The following is a 19,578-nucleotide window of genomic DNA, read 5'->3' as shown; positions in this document are numbered from 1 at the left end:
CGGCCCCCCCGGTGCCCCTGAGCCCGCCCCCCCCGCACCCCTGAGCCCGCCCCCCCCGGTGCCCCTGAGCCCGGCCCCCCCCATGCCCCTGAGCCCGGCCCCCCGTGCCCCTGAGCCCGGCCCCCCCCATGCCCCTGAGCCCGGCCCCCCGTGCCTCTGAGCCCGGCCCCCCCCATGCCCCTGAGCCCGGCCCCCCGGTGCCCCTGAGTCTGGCCCCCCGAAACCCCTGAGCCCGCCCCCCGAAACCCCTGAGCCCGGCCCCCCAGTGCCCCTGAGCCCGGCCCCCCCCACCTGGAAGGACCCCAGCCCCACTCCCCGGCTCCTGCACTCAGGCTGCCCTGATTCCCTTGTCCTCTGGCTTTGGGGGTTCCTAAGGGGCAAGGAGACGCATGCGGTCCTGCCGGCGCTCGGTGAGGGAACATCCCGCAACCTTTGGGGGACCACGTCCGCCTGTCCTCAGTGGCAGGAGTTAAGTCCTTATTCTATCACGGCTTCTCACCTTCTTCTCCCCACCTCCCCTTCTCTCTCTGCCTTTGTCCTGTCCCCCACATCCCTCTGACCCGACGCCCTGCCCTCCCTTCTCCTGGCACTTTCCTTCTCATCCTTCCGCCCCCTTGTCTCCCCACTCTCCCTCCCTCCTTTTTGTCCCTTTGCGCCCTTGTTCCTCCCATTTCTCTGCGGGTGCCCATGATTTCGTACCTTCCCATGCCCCTTCTTACCCCTTTTCTCTCTCCCCTCTTCCCTCCTCCCCTTTCCTCCTGCTCTCTCATCCCTTCCATCTCGCCCCTTCCTCTTTGTCGCTTCTCTCCCTCCTTCCGTCCCGATCTCGCCCTCTCTCCCTGACCCGCCACCCCCGTGACCGTCCCCTCTCTCTTCACCCCTTGCCCCTCCTTTCCTCCGTCCCCTTTCCCCTCTGTCCCCGTCTCTAGCCTGTTCTGTAAACTCGCCGCTCTGGTCCGCCACCGAGTCTCTCTCTTTGGTAAGAGCCCTTCCCTCCGGTGCCTCCTTTCCTCCAGGCTCCCCCATTCTTTCATCCCTGACCCCAACTGGGACCATATTCCACTTGGGAATGGAGGACCGGGTGCACGTGGGGGTGTCAGAGCTGGGTCGGCGAGAGGGCCCCGGCCTCCCTTTCCTCGCCCCATCCTGTTTCCTCTCCCTTCAGGGACTGACGCTCCCGCTGTGGTCAACTGCCTGCACATCCTCGCCCGGTCACTGGATGCGAGGTGAGACCTCATCGCCCTGAGACCCCGGCCCCTCCCCGTCCTAACCCACAGGGGCCCTGCAGCCGCGCCCCGGGGCTTCAGTCCCTCCATCCGTCCGGTGTCCTTTCTGCCCGTCATCCCGAGGAAAGCACCTCGGGGGCCCCCGGGGCCAACTCTGACTGAGGCCCTAGAGAAGGGCTCCTCCAGCTTCTGCCGGGGACCCCGGCGTGGGCCAACCTGCCCAGCTCTAACCACTAGGAAGCTTGGCCTGGCATCAGTCAAGCCCAAGAGCCGGCACCATTTGTGCTGACGGTGTGTCCAGGGCCCCGCGGGGGGGTCTCAGCCCTTGTGTGCACGTCGTAGGCCTTGGGATGCTTAGAGAGGGTTCTCACACACACTCACACACACTCACTCACTCACACACACACACTCACAGTCACAGTCACACACACATACTCACACTCACACTGTCACACTCACACACACACTGTCACACTCACACTCACACTGTCACACTCACACACACTCACACTGTCACACTCACACTCACACTGTCACACACACTCACTCACACACACTCACACTCACACACACACACTCACACTCACACACTGTCACACACACACACACTCACAGTCACACTCACACTGTCACACACACATTCACACTCATACACACATACTCACACTCACACTGTCACACTCACACTGTCACACACACTCACACTGTCACACACACACTCACTCACTCACACACACACTCACACACACATACTCACACTCACACTGTCACACACACACTCACACTCATACACACACTCACTCACACATACACACACACACTCACACACACACTCACACACTCACACACTCACACACACACACATCCTGTCCATGGCTTTCTTACTTCAGCCCAAACACCCCCCGCACCTTTGGCTGGCCCTGATAAGGCCGGGCTGAGCCTCCTTCCAGGCCTCTGGAAGTTTCTCCTTGCCGGCGCCTCCATCACAATGGCGGACGCGCCGCTGTCCAGGGTGGTCAGACCGAGGCCGGCGGGATCGCCGCTTCCCTGTCCGGACACGAGCCCTCTCTTGGGGGGCCTCAGATCACACGCGCTTTCCTGGGGGCTCTCCCCATTTATTCCTGCTAAGCCAGCAGTCAGCTCAAACGTGCAGGTCTTTTCATAGGAATTGTGATGGAGAAGTCTAGAGAACGGGGCTAAAAAGGGTCCCGGGGCCCCCTAGTGCACAGAGCGCTGGACCCGGAATCAGGAACATTCACCTTCCCGAGTTCAGATCCAGCCTCAGTCACTTCCCCCGTCTGCCTCAGTTTCCTCATCTACCAAATGAGCTGGAGAAGGAAGTGGCAAAGCTGCTCCGGTCCCTCTGCCAGGGACCCCGAGGGGGTCGAGTCGGTCATGACTAAAATGACTGACCCACAGTCACAGCCAGTCCGCAGAGCGCTGGGTTTGGAGCCAAGGACTCGAGTTCCTTTCCTGACCTTGGAGACGGTCCTTGGCTGCCATAGTCCGTGGATTCCCTTTTCCACGGCCCTCTCCAGCTCTGGCTCCGCGCTGCTCCCCTCGTTCCCAGTCAGCCTAGATTGACAGACCCACTAAGCGGCCCTCCCAGTTGTGTATGATCCCCGTTCCCCAAGCGCACCTACTAGGGACCGTCCGAGCGTTGAACAGAGCCTGAGCCCTTCAGCAGAGATCTCCTCCCCGGGGCCGTCTCCATGCTCTCTGAGCGTGTTCATGCGACCTCTTCCAAAGCCGGCCCCCATCCTTCCCTCCTTCACAAAAATGACATTGAGTCTCTTGGTTAAATGCTAAAAACCCAGCCGGCTTTAATTCTAGCATCCCCTAATTTGCTCACCTAGTAACGCCCTCAGAAAAGGGGCGGAGATTCATATGAAGTGACCAGTTTTTGATGAGACCCTTTATCGAGATTGCCAAAATCTCCAGAAACTGACCCGGGTTAGAGTTCAGAGTTCACACGAGCTTGTCCCCAGCTGCTCCTGGGCAGTCCTGGAGCTCTCTGTTCCACTTGTGAGCTGAGGACCTCGGCACCCCGGCACCTGAGAACTGGGGGCCACCTGGCCACTGTCCCCGACAGGAGCGGCCTCCTTGACATAAGGTCATGTGACTTGTGCTCCGAGACATCCTGGACGTTCCTGGAGGATGACCAGGAAGGAGAGTCTAGACCCGTCCTCGTTGGCTCCAGAGGGCAGAACCCACTAAGAGAAAAGAATACAAATATATCGGACTTGGGGCAGGGAGAGTTCCTTTGAGTTCTAAATGGCCCTTCTAACTCAGACTCTGAGATTCTGTACCGAACAGGGAACTTATGTCATCCTTTCTTTGATTCTCCCTCATTCTTCTTTGGGAACCCCTGGCCCTTCCGCTGCCCCCCTAAGGGTAGGCTCAGAGATCACGAAGGTCAATGTGTCATCCCCACTCCTTGGGGGGTCCCCAATCCCAAATTCTCCCCAGATACCCATTGAGCCCACTCTAGTCCTGTCTTGGAAATGAGGTCATTGACGCTGACATGACTTCCCCAGGCCCATCTTGCTCTCTGAATCTCCATCCTTCTGCCAGGTGGGCCCTGCCCCTTCCTCCAACTGCCCCCAAGGCAGATCATGTAACCGGACCCCGAGACCAAAGATTCGGGAAGCGAGTCTGAGCCCGCCAATCCTTCCCAACTCCTTTGAAATCACCCTTGTTCTCACCAGGACCCCAAGACCCTGGCCCTCCCCCAAAAACAGGGCTAGAAATTGTGTCTAGAACAGTGAAGAGTTATTGATCCGAAGTCAGGGGCCTGCTCAACGACTTCCCGCTCTGAACAAATCACTGACCTCCCATGGATTCTAGGTCCCTGATCTCCAAGAAGGGACGACCAGCGCCGTAGTCCCCAAACTCTCAGATCTCAGGACCTCTTTATGCTCTTCAGAATTATTGAGGACAACCCCCCCTCGGAAGAGCTTTTGTCTGTGGATATTTCTCAGATTAGGAATGAAAACTGACACTTTTTAAACAAATATGCTTTTCATGATTCATTTAAAAATAACCATAAGGAAAAAAATAAAAAATAAAAATAACCATAAGGGACAGCTAGATGGCGCAGTAGATAAAGCACCGGCCTTGAAGTCAGGTGGACCTGAGTTCAAATCCAATCTCAGACACTTAACACTTCCTGGCTGTGTGACCCTGGGCAAGGAAAAAAGGGGGAGAAAAAAAGGAAAATAACCATAAAACCATGACATGATAACATGCTTTTTAAAAAAAATTCGTGAGAAGAATGTATCTTCTTGCAAATCTCTTTTAAGAGACTCGCCCTCACTAGAAGGCAGCGGGGTTCTCCTATTTGCTTCTGCATCTGTTCCATTTCAGCGTGTCGCTTCTTTGAAATATATAGATGATAATAATAGCATTTCTGTAGCACTCTAAGGTGTGCAGAGTGCTTTTCAGATAGCTCATTTGAAGAGAATTCGGCCTCACTCAGATGTGTCGGAGGCAAAGGGAGGAGTATTTTAATAGGTAAATAATGTCTTAATATTATTATGAAAACGGTTGCCTTTGAGGTCTCTCTGAAAGACTCCGAGGCCACTGATTATTGAGGCCATTGGGTGAGACAGTGCCTACGGTCCTGGACTTGGAGTCCCAGAGACCCGAGTTCAGATCTTAATTTATTAGCTGTGTTGACCCTGGGCAAGTAGTCACTTCACCTCCACCTGCCTCAGTTTCCCAATCTGTAAAGTGAGGGGGTTGGGGCTCACGGCCTCTAAGACAGCTCCCCTCCAGCTCTGGTGCTCAGGCCCCCGGGCCTTCCTCCATCTCCCCCGAGCCCTGTCCTGTTCCCCCAGGACCGTGATGAAGTCTGGTCCCGAGATCGTCAAGGCTGGCCTCCGATCGTTCTTCGAGAGCGCTTCGGAGGACATCGAGAAGATGGTGGAGAACCTGCGGCTGGGCAAGGTGTCCCAGGCGCGGACGCAGGTCAAGGGCGTCGGCCAGAACCTCACCTACACCACCGTGGCTCTGCTTCCCGTTCTCACCACGCTTTTCCAGCACATCGCCCAGCACCAGTTTGGGGACGATGTCATCTGTGAGGGCAGCCCCGGCTGGGTCCCGAGGAGGGGGGCGGTCTGGGCGGGAAGCCCGGTCGGGGGCTCAGGCTGGGGCAGGGGGGAGGCTGGGGATTAGAGGAGAGCATTTCAAAGGACGATAGAAGGGAGACTTGAGTTCAAATCCTGACTGCCAATTCCCACCCGGGTTGTCACTTAACTCCGTGAGCCTCAGTTGCCTCCTTTGTAAAAGAAGGGCTGTCCCTTCCAGCTTCAGGGTCGGGATCCTGGGATCTCTAAGTCTGTGACCAAGCGGTCCCTGACTTGATGTTTGACTTACTCCTTCCTCTTGCTGGGACTCAGTTTTTGGGAAGGAACCCAATTCCATCTGCTCCAGAAACGTGCTTGCTATTGGGGCACACTGTCCCCCTCGTTTTGGAGGGAGGAGGGAACAGGCTCGCATGATTTGAACCTGGTGCCCTGACCCGGGGAGTCGAGCTCTCCACTCCCTTTTGGTCTCTGAGGTCCGTCCCAGCTCAGAGGTCCAACTGTTCTTAAAAAAAAAAAAAATTCAGTGGGAAGGGAAGGATCTCTGATCTTCACCCTCGTGTCTTCCATCGTCCTTCCCACGCAGTGGACGACGTCCAGGTCTCCTGCTACCGAACACTTTGCAGCATCTACTCTCTGGGGACCACCAAGAATTCCTATGTGGAGAAGTATGGAGGGGCTGGAAGGGGCAAGGAGGGCTCGCTGAGAAAGGGCAAGACTGGAGAGGAAGGGGGATGGGGGCAGATTGGGGAGGAAGGGGGATGGGGGCAGATTGGGGAGGAAGGGGGATGGGGGCAGATTGGGGAGGAAGGGGGATGGGGGCAGATTGGGGAGGAAGGGGGATGGGGGCAGATTGGGGAGGAAGGGGGATGGGGGCAGATTGGGGAGGAAGGGGGATGGGGGCAGATTGGGGAGGAAGGGGGATGGGGGCAGATTGGGGAGGAAGGGGGATGGGGGCAGATTGGGGAGGAAGGGGGATGGGGGCAGATTGGGGAGGAAGGGGGATGGGGGCAGATTGGGGAGGAAGGGGGATGGGGGCAGATTGGGGAGGAAGAGGGATGGGGGCAGATTGGGGAGGAAGGGGGATAAAAGTAGATTGGAGACAGAGGGGAATTGGAGAGGATTGGAGGGGAAGGGCAGAAAGTTCATTGAAGGAGGAACTAGAGAGTGGGGGATCTGATGAGTGGAGTGGAGAAGGTCAAAAGCCAAAGGATGACCCTGCCCCCACCCCAGGCTGCGTCCAGCCCTTGGAGAATGCCTCGCCCGTCTGGCAGCTGCTATGCCTGTTGCCTTCCTTGAACCCCAACTGAATGAATTCAATGTCTGCTCTGTCTACACCACCAAATCTCCCCGAGAACGTGCCAGTGAGTTTTGGGGGGCCACCTCTGAGTGAAAGGGAGGGAGCCTGTAATTTAGAGAATCCCCAGTTGAAGGGAGGGGCGGCTCTGGGGATGAGGGGACCCGTGATTAGGGAGTACACAGTAACTTTGGGACTCAATGGAATCAAGGTAGAAAGTCGGGGGTAGATTTGGGAGTCCTCTGCTTCTGGGGTGCTGCGCCGGAGATAATAGAAATGGCGAGCTTCAGAATCAGTGGAGTAAGAATAGAGTTCTGAAAGTTATCAGTCTGGGAGCTGATGGAACTCAGTGATGCTCTGAATTCTGGGTCCATTAAGACCACTACCATCCCCAGATCTTTTTCTTTGGTGCCTGAAAACAGGGAGGGAGCTCTCCATCTGTGTTGGTTTCCAAGCTAAGGCTGGAGGACCACTGGTGAGGGATCTTGTTCTGAAGATCCTTTCAAAGGCCCAAGGTCCCTTTAACCCTAGGTTTGGGGCCCAATGGGGATGGGATCATGGGGTTTGGGGGACCCCCTAAGTGGGTCTCATATTCTGCACCAGTCCTGGGCCTTCCGAGCTCTGTGGAGGAGATGTGCCCAGATATCCCGGACCTGAAGCACCTGATGGCCGAGATCGGGGGGCTGGCCGAGTCGGGCGCCCGTTACACCGAGATGCCCCACGTCATCGAGGTCACGCTGCCCATGCTCTGTAACTACCTGCCCCGCTGGTGGGAGCGGGGGCCTGAGGTCCCCTCCTCACAGCCCCCAGGGGGACCCCCACCCTGCACAGATGTCACCTCGGACCACCTCAACTCCCTCCTGGGAAACATCCTCCGGATCATCGTCAACAACCTGGGCATTGACGAGGCTTCGTGGATGAAGCGCTTGGCAGGTGGGACGCGGGAATGAAGCGCTCGGGGGTGTGGATGTGGGTAAAAAGGGCCTGGAACATGGCGCGGAGGGTGAGACACGGAGGGGAGTGGAGAAGGTCAAAGGCCAAAGGATGGAGGGGAGGGGCCTGTAGGGATGAAGCTCCTGGAGGGGAAAGGGGTGGGCACGGGCACAGGGATAGGTTTTGAGGGGGGTGAGGAGTACATTAGGGATATGGAAGGAGGCAGGATTCCTACAGAGCAGAGGTGGTGCTTGTAAAATGTGAGGGGATCTGAGTCCCCTGAGAGCCCCTTTTGGATCTGGGACCCCCAGAGTCTGACAGAAGGGGGTGGGGGTTTCTGAGAGCCAGAGCAGAAGCCATGGCCCCCAAGGTAATCATTTAGAGTTGGAGTCAAAGGTGGGGGATGGGCTGGAGTCTTCCCAAGAACTGAGAGAAGGGGTAGGAATGTGAGTCTGAGAACTGGGAGTCCCCAAAGACAGAGAAGGGCTGGACGGGGTCTCTGAGAACCCACAGGCTTTGGAATCCGAAGTCCTGCTTCTGATCCTTAAATACCTGTGGGCTTTTGGACAAGTCACTCTTCCTATCTGTCTCTGTCTCTCTGTCTGTCTCTCTCTGTTTCTCTGTCTCTCTGTGTTTTTCCCTCTCTCTCTGTCTCTCTCTCTCTGTCTCTCTCTCACTGTCTCTCTCTCTCTATCTCTCTGTCTCTCTCTCTCTCTGTCTCTTTCTCTCTCTGTCTCTGTCTCTCTGTGTCTTTCTCTCTCTCTCTCTCTCTCTGTCTCTGTCTCTCATTCTCTCTGTCTCTGTCTCTCTCTCTGTGTCTCTCATTGTCTCTCTCTCTATCTCTCTGTCTCTGTCTCTGTCTCTCATTTTCTCTCTCTCTCTGTCTGTCTCTCTCTGTCTCTCTGTTTCTCTCTGTCTCTCTGTCTCTCTTTCTCTGTCTCTCTCTGTCTCTCTCTCTCTCTCTGTCTCTGTCTCTCATTCTCTCTCTCTCTCTCTCTCTCTCTCTCTGTCTCTCTGTCTCTCTCTCTCTCTCTCTCTGTCTCTCTCTCAGTGTCTCTGTCTCTTTCTGAGCCTTCCTAAAATTAGAGTGGGAAGAGAAGGTCTCTGAGACTCCCCCTGGGCTCTAGAACCCAACTCCACGAAGGAGAAGGAGTTTGGGGCCCAGAATGTGGCGGGCTCCCAGAGGCCTGGGCAGTGTCTGTGGGGGGGGAGGGAAGGAGGGTTCCCTAACTTCTGGGCGGAGGTCGGGGACCCCCGGATAGGGGTGGGGGCTCCCCAGTCCCACCGACACGCCCCGCCTCGTGTCCCCCAGTGTTTGCGCAGCCGATCGTGAGCCGGGCCCGGCCCGAGCTGCTCCGCTCCCATTTCATCCCCACGGTGGGCCGGCTCCGGAAGCGCGCGGGGAAGGTGGTGGCTGAGGAAGAGCAGCTGAGGCTGGAAGCCAAGGCAGAGGCCGAGGAGGGAGAGCTCCTGGTGCGGGACGAGTTCTCCGTGCTCTGCCGGGACCTCTACGCGCTCTACCCCCTGCTCATCCGCTATGTGGACAACAACCGGTCAGCCCCAGCCCCGCCCCCACCCCGCCCCCAGCGGGCACGATGCCCGGGAGGCCGGCCTTGCCCCCCACGTGCCTCCAAAGCCCTGGGCAAGGTTATGTCCCCCCCTTCCCCTCCTCTCCCCCCAGCTCACGGTCGCCCTCCAGAGCCCCGTGACTCCGGCCAAGCCCCTGCTCGGTTACAAAAGCGAGGGGAGCTGGTCCGGGAGCTGGGGTCCTATTGTCCTCACCCCCAGCATGGGGGGGGTGTCCCCGCAAGTCCACAGGGGGGGCTCATTCTCTCGCCCCCAGTGCCAGCCGCACCCTCGACCTTGTCACATTTTCTGAGCTAATGGCGCTGTCCCCCTGGCCCTTGGCTCTTGCCCAGACCAACCCACCGCCTCCCCAGCCCACGTCTCACTTGGGCCCCACTGCCAAGGGCCCACCGCTGGCTCCTCTTGGCCGCCCCAATCTCAGCCGCCCAGATGCGCCGTGTTCTGCGCTCCCCAGACCTGGAGCACCATGGGAGGATCAGTGCCCCTAAAAGCCGGGCTTCCCGTCAGCCTGAGTCCCGGGATTTCCCCAGCAGGGCCCAGGCCCCTTCTTTAGTGTCTGCCCAAGGCCCAGAGGAGTGGATGGACTCGCTCTCTCCATGGCCCGGCGGGAGGGAGCCTACTGGGGTTTTCCCGAGGGGATTGCTAGTGATTAACTACCTACTATGTGCCAGGTGCTAAAGAAACAAATAGAAATTTAAATTTAAGTAGAAATTAAAAAAAAAAAAGACAGTTCCTGCCCTGAAAGAGGCTACATGCTAAAGGGAGGAAAGAGTAAGCATTTATGAAGCACCTACTGTGCTCCAGGCACTGTGCTTAGCATGAGAAACAAATAGAAATTTATAAAAGTATTTCTTCATCTCCCAGGTGCTGCCTATATCCTATACTGACTCACCTGGGAACATACCTACCCCCTCAAGGACAGGAAGTGTTTCATTTTTTTTCTTTCTATCTCAGGACAGTGAGTGACACACAGTAGGTACTTAATAAGTGCTGATTGGTAGAGTGGAATCTAATTAGGAGACAATTGTAATAATTGAGGCAAGATGCAGAAAGACTATGTGAGTAGAATGAATAAGCTTGGTAATTAATGGGATATGAGGGATGAAGGAGAGGGAAGAATCAGGTGTCAATTGACTGGAAGAATGGTGAAATGTTGTAAGACCCTTTTCTGGACACTCCCTGGCTTAGCAATTATAAATTGTCAAACATTTATTAAGTATCTACTGTATTCCAAGAGGCAGAGGAATGGAGGGTCTTAATTTATGGAGCAATCAGGAGGCTGGGGTCACTGGATCAAACAATATATGGTGGGAAGGAAGGTATAAGAAGACTGGAAAGGGAGGAAGGAGCTAGATTAGGAAGCCACTTAATGCCAGTCAGGGCATTTTGTATTTGATCTAAGAGGTAATAGGGAGCCACTGGAGAGTAGGGAGGAGGGGAGGCGACGTAGTCGGTTCTGTGCTTCGGGACGTTCCTCCCGGCCCTCTGTGATTGGTGCTTTCTGTGTGTCCACTCTGCCTTTTTAAGTTCAGGGTTTTTTCCAGAAACCAAAGCCAAGTTTCCTGTACATCCCCCCTCTTCCCTTTCTTGTTCTTCATTCCTATGGCATCCCTCCCGTTTTCCAGAGACTCCCAGGCATCGCTGACTTGGCTGAGTAACCTTAGCTGGTATTTTTCTGTTTCCTGGAATATAGCTCGCGTAAGCCTGGAGATTAGGGCTGTAGGTACCACTGGGTACCTTCCTGACTCAACCCCACCCGTTATCAGTCACGGCTTAACTGAACACGGCTCTTCCTAATCTTCCTCCCTCCCAGACTCCTCCGTCCGTCTTCGAGCCGAGTCCGACTCCTGACCAGATCTGAGTCATAGGTCAAGTAGCCGGACTGGGCGGCCGAGCATTTAACCCAGAACATGAAAGTAACCGAAGTATAAATAACTTCCTAACTCAGGCCGGACGGGTTTTAGAATCCAAAGCCTCCCAGCTCTTGGCTAAGCAGGAGGCCACCTCGGCTAAAACTCTGAAGCCTTTAATCGCTTGCCGATTCTAATGGCCCCGGGCACGATTAATTCCAAAGAATTAAAGCTTCAGGTCACCCAAAGGGTGCTAGAGATTCACGGGGCCGAGGGCCCGACCCGGCCGCGTTCCCAACGTGTCCCAGGGAAATTTTACAGCGGATGTCACGCCTGAGACTGAGAGAATAGAAGCAGGGCTTATTGGGTAACAAGGTGATGGGGAAGTCCAGTCAATGGCCAGAGACCCAGGAGGGCTTCCTCTAGGCACCCAGGCCAGCCCTCACCCTCCCCACTTAGGCTGTGGACAAGAACCTCAGGACTCGAGGCACGGAGGGGTCCTGATAGAGAGTCACCAGTAGGGGGAGCAGTTTCACTGAGGTGACCCCCCTCCAAACCATCCGGATTCTATAATTCAAAGGATTAAAGGATGGTCCTCCTTATCTGAGAAAAGTCATTTCCTTGCTTCCTGAGGGTGCCTCCCGAGGGACAAAGCCCCTGCCAAATGCTTTGAAGAATGAGTCACTCTAGAAAATGCCTTTGGAAGGAATGCTAAAAATTCCTCCTTAAGGATTAAATTACTCCAGCCATTCCTATAACGGGGCGGACATTAGGCTTCTATCTTTTTCGTTTTCTTTTTTCATTTTCTTTTTCTTTTTATATTTCTTTTTATTTTCTTTTTTTATCTTTTTTTTTTAGTCCATCATTCCCCAAATGCATCTCTCTCCACTCTCCTCCCTAGGTGGCCATTCCTTATGAGAAATATTTTTTTTAATTAAAGCTTTTTCCTCCCAAAACACATGCATAGATAGTTTCCAGCATTCCCCCTTGCAAAATCTTATCATCCAATTTTTTTCTCCCTCCCTTCCTTCCACCCTCTCCCCTAGTAATCCAAAATATGTCAAACATGTGCAATTCTTCTGTACATTTTCCCTCAATTATATGATAAGGATTTTAAAAGAAGGAGAAAAAAGCACTTCAGTAAAACCATTTGTGGCCAGGGTGCACTATTCCACATCCATGGTCTGTAAAGAAGGGAGGGAGTTAGCCGGGGGCCACCTTGGTATGATTCTTCTCCCTTCCTCCCCCTTCCCAACAAATGTCTTAAAATGAGGTGTCCATCTGACCACTACGGTCTCACTCTGGGCCTCAGTTTCCCCATCTATAAAATCAACCAGCTCTGTCCAAGCCCCTCCCCCTCCCTCTCTCCCCTCTAATTTTCTGACTCGCCACCCTCCCGCAGAGCCCACTGGCTAACAGAACCCAACCCTGATGCAGAAGAGCTCTTCAGGATGATAGCAGAAATCTTCATCTATTGGTCCAAGTCTCATGTAAGCACCTGATCCTTGGCCTTCCTTCCCCCAGCTCCATCCCTTGACACCGCTGTGAAACTCCCAGAGAGGGAGCAACTGTGGTGTGGCGAGGGCCCCCGACCCAGAGTCAGGGGTCCTGGGTTCTAGTTTTGGCTCTGTCACTGACTCAGGGTGACCTTAATGAAATCTGTTCCCTTCTTGGGTCCTCAGTCTTGAAAAAATATCCTTAGCTGACCCCTAATACTTCCCAACTCGAATACTCTGTTTAGAGTTCTAAGTCCCCTTCAAGTTCCGCCATTCTGAAATAGGAAGACCCTCCATCACTATGTCCATTTTCTCCCCCACCCTCAGAACTTCAAGAGAGAGGAACAGAATTTCGTGGTACAGAACGAAATCAACAACATGTCCTTCCTGACGGCAGATAGCAAGAGCAAGATGGCCAAGGTGAGCAAGAGGCAAAAGGGAAGGGGTCTGGGGGGTCTCCTCTTCCTGCCCCTCCCAGTCTCCCTTCCAGCCCAGACCTTCCTCCTCACCATCTTCCTTCCAGTCCTTCCATTTCTCCTCAGCTTTTTTCCCATGGCCTTCTCTTGTCCCAATTCTCCCTATTCCCAGTCAGGGATTTATTAAGTACCTCCTATGTGCCTAGGCCTGTGCTAAGTGCTAGGAATACCACAAGATTGATTCGTAGGCGCTTATTAAGCACTTACCATGTGCCGGACACTGTATTAAGACAAAAACAAGGTCTCGGACCTCAAGGAGCTCACAGTTAAATAGGGTAGACCACCTAAACAAGATATAAACAGCATAAAATCAGGGAAGACAATAGCAGCAAGGGAGGCTAGAAAGGCTTCCTAAGGAAGGTGAGATCTTGAATAAAGTCAAAGAAACTGAAAAACAAGGACAGACATTATTTCAGACGTGGTAGATAGTCATTACAAATGCACAAGGTAGGAGATGGAGTCTCATATGACAATCAGCAAGGAGCTAGATTATAGAGTGTGTGAAGGGTTTAGTTGGAAGAGGAAGGGATGAAGGAGCCAAGCTGTGAAAAGCTTTTCTGCCCGATCCTGGAGGCTAAAGGAAGCCATTGGATCTTCTCTGATCATTGGAGGGCCTGACATGGTCACTCAGGCTTTAGGAAAAGCGCTTTGGCCGCTGAGTGAAGGATGGATTGGATAGGGAGAGACCTGGAGCAGGAATATCGTTCAGGAGGTGATCGCAGTCGTCTGGACTGGGCTCCAAACGAAGGCTGTGGTTGTGCTAGTGAAGAAGAAGGATGATATACAAGAGATGTGAAGAGAGGAATGACAAGCTCCGACAATGTATTGGATACATCGAGGGAGGAGCCAAGGATGCCGTTCAGATCTCAGGGAGGGTGAGGAACTCAGAGTAAAAGGGCTGGGTTTCAGACATGTTGAATCTAAGATTCCTCTGGGGCATCTACTTCCAGATGTCAGATAGGTCTTTGATGATTCAAGACTAGATAGTTCAAGAGAGATGAGGGCTGAATAAGAGATCCAGGAATTACCAGCACAGAGGAGATAGTTGAATCTATCATGTGACCAGGAGGGCTATTGTGGATGGACTTGAAACATCCCGTAGTTGGATTGTGTGGATGGCCATCTAACAGGGCCCCTAGGGAAGTGGAAGGTAAAAAGTCACAGAATATCGAAAGACCCAAGGGGAAGGGAAGTTAGGGCTGGCAAGGGCTTGAGAATGTAAGCCAAAAAGAAAAAATAAGAACAATAAAATGAATGTAGGCTGATCTGGGAGGGACTTTAGGATATAGGATATCAGAGCCATTGAATAACCACTGAATCCATTCCCTCGCCTCATTTCTATAGAGGGTCAGAGAGAAGGGACATTTCTTCTGATGTGCAGAAGTGACCCTAGAACTTAGGTTTTCAGGCTCTCAGCAAAAGGCTTTTGTCCCTTCCCAACCCCAGTCTGCTACTCTAAGGAAGGGGCCTGGGCAGGGGATTGATTTGGGAATTCCAGGGGATAACCATATCTCTGTCTCTGTCTCTGCCCGGATGGAGCAGGCGGGAGATGGACAGGTCAGCACTCCCCCGCCCTAGGGGTCTCAAAGCATGGCTGGATGGCTGAATCCCCCAGCCCCAATCCCCTCTGTTCCTGTTATCTCCCTGTCCCCTAGATTCCCACCTTCCCTGATTTTCCTGGTCCCGACACTTTTCATCTCCTAGCCTTACTCTTCCCCAGCCCCCCCAGCCCCCAACTTCTTCCCTCTCCTTTAGCCAACACCGCTCCCCCCTCCGAGTCTTCTTTTTTTTTTTTTTTTTTCATTTTTTTAAAATAACTTTTTATTGACAGAACCCATGCCAGGGGAATTTTTTACAGCATTATCCCTTGCATTCACTTCTGTTCCGATTTTTTCCCTCCCTTCCTCCACTCCCTCCCCTAGATGGCAAGAGTCCTTTACATGTTGAATAGGTTACAGTATATCCTAGATACAATATATGTGTGCAGAACCGAACAGTTTTCTTGTTACACAGCCTCCGAGTCTTCTTGACCTCCGATCCCTTTATCCTCTAGCTGCTGATCCCCCAGTCCCAACTTTCCCTCTCCCAGCCTCCTTTATCTCCCCTGGTCCTTCCACTGGAACCTGTTCTCCATTTTACATTTCCACTTTATTTTTCCCCCTTTATCCTTCACAGCTTCCTTATTGCCATCACTGCCACAATCACCGAAAGCCCTATTCCCTACTCCTCCTTCCCAGCTCTCTAGCTTCTTGCTATTCTACCTTTTTTTTTTTACTTTGTAAAAAAAAAATTTCTCTTTGCTACTCTAAAGCATCTTGGGTTGGGGAGGAGTGGCTGTTGGGTTGGAAGTGGAAGGGAGGGGGGCATGTGCATGCTGCCCCACAGAAGGGCAGGCATGGGGGTCGATGCTGGGAGCCCAGGGCTCCATGTCAGCGCTGGTATCGTCATGTGTGATCTCGAACAAGTCCAGAAGTCCATATCTTGTGCATCGGTCTCTTCTGTTCCTTCGATGTTTCTCTCTCTGTCCCGTTCTTTTTGTGTCTGTTTCTCCATATTCCCATGTTGGTCTTTCTCCCCTCGGTCTGCATGTCTTCTGTACGTGTCACCATTGTCTCTTCCACGTCCCTGCACTTGAGTCATTCTTGGGGGCTATGGTCAGGGAAGCCTCAACTGGACAGCTTGATCTTTCTGGGATCTGGGAGGTGAAGGGAATGACCTCTTTAGGGGAAACTGAACCCAGGGGAGCCAAGGGTTTGGGAGGATTGGGGAGATGGGTTACCTGATGGGGATTTTGGAGGGAGATCGGGGGTCTCTGGGCTCTGAGACATGTGCGGCCTGCAGTCAGGAGGCTCCGATCAGGAGAGAACAAAGAAGAAACGGCGAGGGGACCGATATTCCGTCCAGACCTCTCTGATAGTGGCTACCCTCAAGAAGATGCTGCCCATTGGGTTGAACATGTGTGCACCCACCGACCAGGACCTCATCGCGCTGGCCAAGACTCGTTATGCCCTGGTACCACCCCGCTTTCTCTGAACTTTCTCTTTTTCTCAATAATTCATTGACTCTTTTATTGACCTCTGTGATCAGTGTCTGACCTTTCTCAGATTCCTCCAGCCATTCAATATCCCCTCTGACCTATCATCCATTCCTTGTTCTCTCTGGCCAGTATCTGACCCATCATGCACCACGTGACCATTCACTTATCTTCTGACATTTTAGTAACTTCTCTGTTCATACAATAACCGCTGGCTAATGTGTAACCTATTTCTGACCCCTCTGATGCTTTGACCATTTCCTGATTGCTCTAGTCACTGACCGACCTATCTAGTCATTCAATGACTTCTTGGACCAATTTCTTACCAATTGCTGACCTCTATGGCCATTCTCTGGCCTCTCTTTGTCCATTTCCTGACCCATTCGGCCAGTATCTAACACATCTCTCACTCCTCTGCCCATTCACTGACCTGACATATATTTCACCCATCTCCAACAATTATCTGATGTTCCTAGCCAGTACATGACCCTTCTGGCCATTCACTGACCTTCTGATCAATATATGACCCTCTCTGACCATTTAATGATGTCTCTATTATCTGGCTGATTTCTTCTCTAATTATTCTCTGATCCCTCTGAACACACTGTGACTCCTAGGCCATTCACTGACCCTTCTCCCAGCCATTCTCTGACTCTTGCCAGTCTCATAAATATCTCCCTAGATCCTTGTCCTTGTGAGAACAATAGGGGGAATTCAACTTGACTTTGCCTCCCTCCAAACGTGTTTGTCCCCAGAAAGACACAGATGAAGAAGTTCGGGAATTTCTGCAGAATAACCTTCATCTTCAGGGAAAGGTATCAATCAACCCAGTCCTGGAACTGGAGGTGGTGGGGAGGAAGTTTTAGGGGATAGGCTGAATGGAGAGAACATGTCAGGCTAGCTCTAAGACTCATTCCTTAGAAACACTTTCCATAAAACTCCCATCCCTTTTTTTTCCAGAGTGAGGGCTCCCCATCACTGCGCTGGCAGATGGCCCTGTACCGGGGGCTGCCTGGCCGGGCTGAGGATGCTGATGCCCCTGAGAAGATTGTTCGCCGAGTACAGGAAGTATCAGCAGTGCTTTACCACCTGGAGCAGGTAGGAAGGAGCTCTGAAGGGGCAGATCTTTTCTGAGAAAGGGCTTAGGCCTCAAAGGAGGAAGAACCAAAGGCCAAAGGCCCCAGGCCTGGATAAAAGAAGACCTAAAAGTGATAAGAGTGCATGGATTTCATAGGATAATAGACCTGGCAGGGACCCTCTGAGTTTGTAGGTGAGGTGAGGAAACTGAAGCCTAGAAAGAGTTAATTAATAGGCCCAAGATCACCCAGCTGATTACTGGTTTGAAACTTAGCTCTCCTGATTCTTAGTGCAATGTTCTCTCCACAGCCCCATGGGTTCCGAGGAGATAGTGAGTTTGGGAGTGTTAGTTCCCTGATCCCTACCTTGTTCTTCCACAGACAGAACATCCCTACAAGTCCAAGAAAGCTGTGTGGCACAAGCTGCTTTCAAAACAGCGTCGTCGGGCAGTTGTGGCTTGTTTTCGCATGACACCCTTGTACAACTTGCCTCGGTAAGGAAGCCTGGGGGGAGAAGGATGGTGAGGGCAAGTTGGAGGATCCCAAGTAGAAAAGGGGGATTGGGATCTTGGGGAAAGGGCATAGACAAGAACGGGCTTTTTCCTAATCCCAAATAGATCCTACATTAACTTTGAATTCCTACCAGAACTACTTGATTCAGAATTCAGCAGGGAGGTAGGGTCAGGAAATGAGAAGGATAAAGGGACAGGAAAATTCAGGAGGTAGAACTAAGATCAGAATTCCAAGACAAAGGTAGGGGACAGAGTAAAAGCTATCAAAACAATGTTGGGTGGAGAGGCAGTGGAGGTAACTGAACACTGACAGCTGGACTGAGAGAAATTGATATAACTTGAGTGAGTCAAGAAAATTTGACATGGCTGAGGGATTAAGAAATTGACATGGCTGGAGGGACTCAAGAAAAATAGACATGGTTGGAGTGTTTCAAGAGAAATTGACATGGCTGGAGAGATTAGAGAGAAATTGACATGGCTGGAGGGATTCAAGAAAAACTGACATGGTTGGAATGTTTTAAGAAAAATTGACATGGCTGGAGGGATTAAAGAGAAATTGACATGGCTGGAGTGTTTCAAGAGAAATTGACATGGCTGGAGAGATTAGAGAGAAATTGACATGGCTGGAGGGATTCAAGAAAAACTGACATGGTTGGAATGTTTCAAGAAAAAATGACATGGCTGGAGGGATTAAAGAGAAATTGACATGGTTGGAGTGTTTCGAGAGAAATTGACATGGCTAGAATGATTCAAGAAAAGTTGACATAGGTGGAGGGCTTAGAAAGAAATTGACATGGCTGGAGTGTTTGAAGAGAAATTGACATGGCTAGAATGATTCAAGAAAAATTAACATGGCTGGAGGGATTAGAGAGAAATTGACATATCTGGAGTGTTTCAAGAGAAAATGACATGGAGTGTCAAGTACAAAAAGGTTGGAAATAGGAAGGTAGGAACTTCTCTTGGAATCCACTCATCCATTCTCACCTTCAACCTTGTCCCACAGGCATCGGGCAAGCAATATGTTCTTGGAGTCCTACAAAGCATCATGGATCCTAACAGAAGAGCACAGTTTTGAGGATCGCATGATTGACGACCTTTCTGTAAGAAGGCGCTCCATGGACAGGGGGAACCATTGTGCCAGTGCTAGGGAAGAGGGCATTAAGAAGTTGGGAGGGGAGGACATCAGTGAGGAACATGATATTCCACTCTCAATGTGCCTCATTCTTGCTGTCACCTTAAAGAAAGCTGGGGAGGAAGAAGAAGAGGAAGAAGAACAGGAAGAGAAGAAGCCAGACCCTCTTCACCAACTGGTATTACACTTTAGCCGGACAGCCCTGACAGAGAAGAGGTGAGGCATAAGGAGCCATCCCTGTTGCCCTTCTTTTTCCCAGAGCCCAGAAATTTATCCCATGCCCCAGAGACATCTCCAATACTGTGAGAATACACTTTTCGTCATACCCTAGTTTATGTCAAATACTACGCCAAGCACCAATCTCCCCTTGCCCCTTTCCTCTCCTCATGCTCCAGGTAATCTCTTCCAAAATCCCTTCCCCAGGTTTATTGAACATTGTTCCCCTTTATTTTATGTTGCAATCAAAGATGCCCACTTGCCTAGTCTCTATATACTATACTCCATCTCCCATCTCTAGGCCTTTGCCCAGGGTTGTGCCCTATGCCTGGAATATACTCTCTTTCCCAACCACCTATTAGAATCCTATTCTCTTCCTTTTAGGCTTCACCCATATGATGACACCCACTTCTTACATGAGGCCTTTTCTACCCCCCAATTGTCCTTCACTATACCAAAATTATATCATAGTTTATTATACAATATACTAAAATTATAGTATATATTCTCTATACCATTAAGTATTTTCTTGTATAGATTTTTCCTTCTTTGTATTCATGTTACCCACCCATCCCAGATACTTTGTCTACAAATACCCTTTGTACAGCTTTTCCCATACACTGGGGAGGCTTCTCTTAATATCCCCTGAAGATTTTCC

General features: G+C 52.1%; 1 protein-coding gene across 1 annotated transcript in view; it reads left to right on the top strand.

The window, feature by feature from the left end:
* RYR1 (ryanodine receptor 1) overlaps nt 1-19,578 on the top strand; it is an 87,632-nt gene that overhangs the window by 49,364 nt on the left and 18,690 nt on the right. The window contains 16 exon segments of the mRNA XM_051989090.1: nt 930-979; nt 1,166-1,226; nt 5,066-5,304; nt 5,898-5,979; nt 6,545-6,675; nt 7,212-7,541; nt 8,854-9,094; nt 12,381-12,468; nt 12,802-12,894; nt 14,493-14,507; nt 15,792-15,962; nt 16,740-16,799; nt 16,945-17,082; nt 17,442-17,554; nt 18,576-18,672; nt 18,814-18,920. Coding sequence (XP_051845050.1) covers nt 930-979; nt 1,166-1,226; nt 5,066-5,304; nt 5,898-5,979; nt 6,545-6,675; nt 7,212-7,541; nt 8,854-9,094; nt 12,381-12,468; nt 12,802-12,894; nt 14,493-14,507; nt 15,792-15,962; nt 16,740-16,799; nt 16,945-17,082; nt 17,442-17,554; nt 18,576-18,672; nt 18,814-18,920 — 2,016 coding nt within the window.

The sequence above is a fragment of the Antechinus flavipes genome, chromosome 3, assembly GCF_016432865.1.
Source record: "Antechinus flavipes isolate AdamAnt ecotype Samford, QLD, Australia chromosome 3, AdamAnt_v2, whole genome shotgun sequence".
In the NCBI taxonomy this organism is placed as follows: domain Eukaryota; kingdom Metazoa; phylum Chordata; class Mammalia; order Dasyuromorphia; family Dasyuridae; genus Antechinus; species Antechinus flavipes.
This window is presented reverse-complemented; position numbering and strand designations above follow the sequence as displayed.